Below are 6,372 nucleotides of genomic sequence, written 5' to 3' on the forward strand. Positions count from 1 at the left end.
CCACTACTAAAAGTCACCAGATGTGATTCTCTCTTTCTAAAGAGGGTGTTAGCTACAATCATGTTGTAGGCTAGAGCAAAGCTTAAGACATCTTCTCCTTCTTGATTCCTGATGCCATAGCCAAAGCCCCCATGTGCCCCTTCAAAACCTGTGTTAGATGTACCCACGTGGCCATTGAGGTCTCCTCCTATGAAGAGCTTCTCACCAATCGGTACACTCCTAACCATGTCTTCCAAGCCTTCCCAGAACTCCCTCTTGGTGTTCTCATTGTGGCCTACTTGCGGGGCATATGCGCTGATAACATTGAGAACCAAGTCCTCAGCTACCAGCTTGACCAGGATAATCCGGTCCCCACGTCTCCTGACGTCTACCACTCCATACTTGAGGCTCTTGTTGATCAAGATGCCTACGCCATTTCTGTTTGCAGCCGTCCCCGTGTACCACAACTTGAAGCCGGTATCCTCCACCTCCTTCGCCTTCTGTCCTCTCCATTTGGTTTCTTGGACGCAAAGGATATCAACACCTCTCCTCACTGCTGCATCAACTAGCTAGGGAAAACCAAGCAATTATTATTTTTTAATTTTAAAGATCAATGTTTGTTCTCCGTTTGTCAACATGATTGCTGATTGTTACATTCTGATGGCAGCTCACTGAAGAATTGGAGAAGCTGGATGAGAAGCTCAAGTTGACAGAGTCTCTCCTTGATAGCAAAGTATATTCCCAACCTCTTTTAGCCCCCCCCCCCTCTTCCCAAGTGCTCTCTCATAAGCATTTGTCCTATTTTTGCAGAATCTAGAACTGAAAAAAACAAATGATGAGAAAAAAGCAGCTATGGCAGCCCAGTTTGCAGCAGAAGCAACGCTGCGTAGAGTACATGCAGCCCAAAAGGATGATGACATGCCACCTATTGAAGCCATTCTTGCACCACTTGAAGCTGAGTTAAAGCTTGCTCGGCAAGAGGTATGCTGTGTTATCGACATCTTAACTCACTTATAGACTGCTGAAATTGTCATATTCTTATCCTACTTTGCACTCAGCATATCCACGGATCCAAGCCGTTGTGTCCACTGGATGCATGTTTGGTATATAATTGACAAAAGCTTAACTTGGTTCTTTTTAGATTGCAAAGCTCCAAGAGGACAACAGAGCATTAGATCGTTTGACAAAGCAAAAGGAGGCAGCACTGCTAGAAGCAGAAAGGACTGTACAAACTGCATTAGCAAAAGCTGCTATGGTTGATGACATGCAAAACAAGAACCAAGATCTGATGAAGCAGATTGAGATCTGCCAGGTATGAGATATCTTGTATTTTCCAAGCTTGTTGGGAGAAAACAACTCTGTCAAGTTATTCAAATATAGCTGCTCAACTGGTTTCGTCCCTGATTGCAGGAAGAGAATAAGATATTGGATAGGTTGCACCGCCAAAAAGTTGCGGAAGTCGAAAAGCTTAGTCAAACAGTCAGAGAGCTTGAAGAGGCTGTCCTTGCTGGTGGTGCAGCTGCTAATGCTGTTAGAGATTACCAGCGGAAAGTCCAGGAAATGAATGTAACATACTACCATTCAACTGTTATGTTTTCTTTGAATCCTCATTGATTATTTATGCAAAAAGATGACCCATGCTATTTTGTGATCATGACACACCAGGAAGAAAGAAAAGTTCTTGACCGTGAACTTGCTCGAACAAAAGTTACAGCAAACAGGGTTGCTGTTGTAGTTGCAAATGAGTGGAAAGATGGCAATGACAAAGTAATGCCTGTTAAACAGTGGCTTGAAGAGCGCAGATTTCTGCAGGTAAGATGATTAAAGCTTTCTTTGTTTACTGAGATACCCCGCGTGTTGCTGCGGAGTTGGACATATAGAGTATTAATTTAGTCCTTACGATTTCAACCACGTGAGACATTTCTGCATAAGCAAAAAAGAATCTTGACATGAAAAGTTGTGCATGTCAACATTAAATGCAATGTGATTCTAAACCCACTAAGAATGCACTAATGCATGTTGCATGGTAGAGGATTCTCATGCGTAGACTGGATGGATGCTAGCGGATCAAACTAGTAAATCTAACACTACAACAATTTTGATGATCTGGAAGCACATGTTGAGATAATTAGAAGTAGTGGGGCTCACTTTCTTAGGCACATATAGGATTCAAGTTTCATGCAATGTTTTTTTCCCACCATATTTCTGCAGGGTGAGATGCAGCAACTTCGTGACAAACTTGCTATTGCAGAGCGAACTGCTCGATCGGAAGCTCAAGTAAAGGTAAAGATGTCTGTCACGTTGAATTTGAGCTACACTCTAAGACAAGTTCATCTTTTGTGGAATAAGTTCTCATATATTCTCTGGACCCAGGAAAAGTATCAGTGGCGCCTAAAAGTTCTAGAAGATGGATTGAGGGGGCCGCCAAGTGGTTCTAGCCGTCCTCCTACAGAAGGAAGGAATACAAGTAGTGGATCTTCCCGTCGTCTATCGCTAGGTGGAGCTGATAATCTGTCCAAAGTCTCCCCGGTTGGTGCATTAATGAGGAGATCTCCATCTTTCAATTCGAGGCCCTCTCTTTCTACTGGCAGCAGCTTGGTCCTCAAGCACGCAAAAGGAACTTCAAGGTCTTTCGATGGTGGTACGAGGTCTTTAGACCGGGGAAAGGTCCTTGTGAATGGACCTCATTTACTCAATAGATCTACAGATGCTGTTGGGGACTGCGAGACTACTGATAGCTGGAAGGCTAGTGGAGAAGAGAAAAATACTGAAACCACAAATAGTGATTCAACTGATATGGTCTCTGGTGTACTCTATGACATGCTGCAGAAGGAGGTGGTTTCATTGAGAAAGGCATGCCATGAGAAAGACCAAAGTCTAAAGGACAAGGATGATGCAATCGAGGTATGATGCTGGAGTTTCTGCTTATTGCATTTTGAGGAGACGTCGTGGTACAATGCTTTTTTACTTACCCCCTCATTTACAGATGTTAGCAAAGAAAGTAGACACCTTAACCAAAGCCATGGAGGTGGAGGCTAAAAAGATGAGGAGAGAGGTAGCTGCTATGGAGAAAGAAGTTTCTGCTATGCGCCTTGAGAAGGAACAAGAGAGCAAGGCCAAGCGTCTTGGTAGTTTGAGAGGACCTGGCACAGTTTCTCAGGCACTTCCCGGAAGGTACGCCAAGAGTGCCTTACATTTTGAGAACTTGATCTCTTAACATATACCTCCAACACTGATTTTTTTAAACTTCAAGTTTGCCATCTTCCCTACAAACTCCAAGTTTTGTTAACTTCAATTACTCATCACGTTACCATCAGTACTGCTTAATGACTTTAGGGACCACCTTAGCCTAGGATGGTTCCTCCATCATGGGATCCTACGATTTTTGTTGCGATAACCCCCTCATATTTTTAGATGACTTGTACTTGTGAGGGATGAGATGGTGATGGGCCAACTGGTCCTGCCGAACCAATCAAGTTCTATCTTAATGCATTAAATTGCTGCCCCCCTGCATGGTTTCTGAAGAAAAAACAAGTGAGTTAGGTTCGGAGTTCGGATCAGATGTTTCATTCACCGTTTGGCTCCTCAAACCAAACCGTACACAGTATCATTAGGTGGATCGAGAGTTGCCTTTATTAGGCTCAACAAATAGTTGTCTAACCATTTGCTTGTTTGTAAACGATGAACTTTTCCCCGTGGAAACATTGAGCACTGACCCTCCTAGTCTTGCTGACATCATTTTCTTAATACTCACTCCATTCACAAATATATGACGTTTTGGATATTTCCAATATGGGCTATATACGGACTGAAATGAGTGAACGAACACACTAAAACGTGTCTAATATATATCCGAATCATAAAAAGTTAGAACATCTTATATTTGTGAACGGAGGGAGTAGGATGTTCTAACTTTTTTCTAAATCGAATATATGTAGACTCGTTTTAGTGTGTTTGTTCACTGATTTCAGTCCGTATGTAGTCCATATCCATATTGAAATATCTAAAACATCTTATAATAGTGAATGGAGGGAGTAGTAGTTATTGCAGACATTATCTGGCACAAAACTAGCATTAGGGCCCATTTGGAAGAATAAAGCTTTGGTATTTAGTGTGAATTTGACTGAAATACCAAAAGTTTACCAAGAAATAGTACTCAGTACCATTCTTCAAAACAGCTAGAGTTCTACCTATAGTTCTTTAGTACCATGTAGCCTATGCTTATTTTTGTTGCCCATGTAGCCTATGCTTATTTTTGTTGCCCAGATATTATCTTTTCATTGACCATGTAGCCTTACTAAATCCACCTTCCATTCTGTTGCTTTGTTGCAGAAGTGCACCACGTGGCGGGTTGGCGCGCAACGTCCAATAACGCATCGCACCTCTAACACCAGGCAGCATGAAATTCTTTGATAGGTTCTGTTTTCCCTTCGTGTCCCCCAATTAATTTTGTGATTGAGATTAGCACAGATGACCCTCTGATACCTAGATTGGGGAAAAGAGTAGGCTTGCATCATCTGACACCGACTCGCTGTAATGTAGTGGTGAAGGTGGCGTAAACCCTTCGGGTAAGGCTTACTTAATCTTGCGGCACGCTCTCATTTTGTCAAGGCAGTGCGCGTTGTGGTTGTATAGGCTGGAGGAAGACCGACCCCGCGTCTTTGTGGATCTTCTCCCCATCTGTAATTTTTTAGCTAGTGTGGTTTTTGCTTGTCCGGGTTGTGGTTTGTGAATATCATTTGTACCCTGCTGTGGTCATCCTCTACCATTCATTCGATTGTTGTTGCTGGGCTGGAGTTGGTTTTGGTCTCGAGCTGCTGAATCAAAGGTGTCTTGCTTGAGGAGCTGAATCAAAGGTGTCACTAGCATGATACCGTGAGTGATCTGCTACACCCATTGGGTAACTAGGAAATGCGGCGAGTTCATTATGTGTTGTGGTGTTGTGGTGCCTACTGACTGGGACCGGGAGTATGTTTCTCTGGCCTAGCATGGCAGGTAGCATCTGCCGATTCGGTTTCTACTACGGTTGTCTTCTGGCTCTGTACCCAGGTCAAGTCAATGGTCCAGCCAGTGAGGCTCGAGTGGAGTCTTCTTCCCCCGATGGAATCTTTAGTGGCACTGGCTGCGTCGCTTTTCTTGTGTGGATTGTTGTTCGGCCCTTTTCGTTGTCGACCTTACATTCTTCGAGTGTCATGCCCTCATCATATTCGATTCTTTGTCTGGTAGAGACCATGATTTCACGTCCAAGTGCCGAATCCCTTCGCCCAGCCACAATGGTGAGTAACATACATTAGTAACATATACATATCCCTAGGCTATGTTATTATCTTCATAGTGGATAGTAACATAAGTGTGGTAACATGCAAAACTTCATTTATTAGGTTATAGACATATTGTATTGGGACATCTGATGTTACAGTAACTAGCTAAGTTACTATAACTACTGCTGATGCTGACCAAGCCTTGGTGGACACTGACGTTGTACTACCCTCTGCCTATGCGGATGCCATCCACAGCTGTCACCATGCCCAACAGGTGTTTGGCAAATGCTATAATGCAAGAATCTGAAGTTCTCGTTGTTCACTTTGAAGCAAACACAATGGATTAAGCCGAGGAGTATTTCTATGCCGAGTTCATGGATTCATCTTCGTCGGATGACGAAGATGTGGATGAAACGACGATGATGATAGCGATTCTTGAAGAACAAAGTGTGCAGGGGAGGATGTTCTTAACTTCGAGGGTTCAACAAAGGGACATGGCATAGGGGCATATGACTCTGTGCGATGACTACTTTGCCCCCGATGTGCTATTCAAAAACTATTTTTGATGTCGATTCCAGATGCAGCGACTATTTTTCATGTGTCGCTCCGTAGGTGTCAGGGCCTATGATGATTAGTTCATGAGTGAGAAGGATGTCGTTGGCCACATTGGGTTCTCAGGTCTTTAGAAGTGCATCACTGCTCTGAGGATGCCTGATATGGCACAATCACAAATTCGTGGGACGAGTACCTCCGGATGTCTCCGAGCACATGCCTGGAGACCATGGCTAGATTTTCTATTTAAGTGGTTAAGGTGTTTGAACCTGAGTACTTGAGAGAACCAAATGTCGAACACACAACACGACTCATGGCACTTGGGGAATCAAGAGGGTTTCAGGTATGCTCGGATCTCTGAAGTGAATGCACTCAAAATGGAATAACTACCCATATGCTTAAGAAGGGCAATACTAGGGCCATCATAAAAAGCCCATGATCATCTTTGAGACAGTTGCATCACAAGACCTCTGGATTTGGCACTTTTTCTTTGGTAAGCTAGGGTCTCACAATGACATCAACGTGTTGCATCAATTTCCATTGTTTGCAAGGTTGTGTGCGGGCACAGTTCCTGCATGCA

At 43.5% G+C, this 6,372-nt stretch overlaps 1 protein-coding gene across 1 annotated transcript in view; it reads left to right on the top strand.

The window, feature by feature from the left end:
• Positions 1-4,766, top strand: part of LOC119322978 (microtubule-associated protein 70-2) — a 9,919-nt gene extending 5,153 nt beyond the window's left edge. Inside the window, exons 3-11 of the mRNA XM_037596527.1 lie at positions 647-712; positions 790-960; positions 1,121-1,291; positions 1,390-1,545; positions 1,645-1,791; positions 2,191-2,262; positions 2,353-2,883; positions 2,966-3,153; positions 4,312-4,766. Coding sequence (XP_037452424.1) covers positions 647-712; positions 790-960; positions 1,121-1,291; positions 1,390-1,545; positions 1,645-1,791; positions 2,191-2,262; positions 2,353-2,883; positions 2,966-3,153; positions 4,312-4,351 — 1,542 coding nt within the window. The 3' untranslated portion in view covers positions 4,352-4,766. The remainder of the gene's footprint in view (positions 1-646; positions 713-789; positions 961-1,120; positions 1,292-1,389; positions 1,546-1,644; positions 1,792-2,190; positions 2,263-2,352; positions 2,884-2,965; positions 3,154-4,311) is intronic.
• The last annotated feature ends 1,606 nt before the right edge of the window (positions 4,767-6,372 follow it).

Source organism: Triticum dicoccoides, chromosome 6B (genome assembly GCF_002162155.2).
Source record: "Triticum dicoccoides isolate Atlit2015 ecotype Zavitan chromosome 6B, WEW_v2.0, whole genome shotgun sequence".
Lineage (NCBI taxonomy): Eukaryota > Viridiplantae > Streptophyta > Magnoliopsida > Poales > Poaceae > Triticum > Triticum dicoccoides.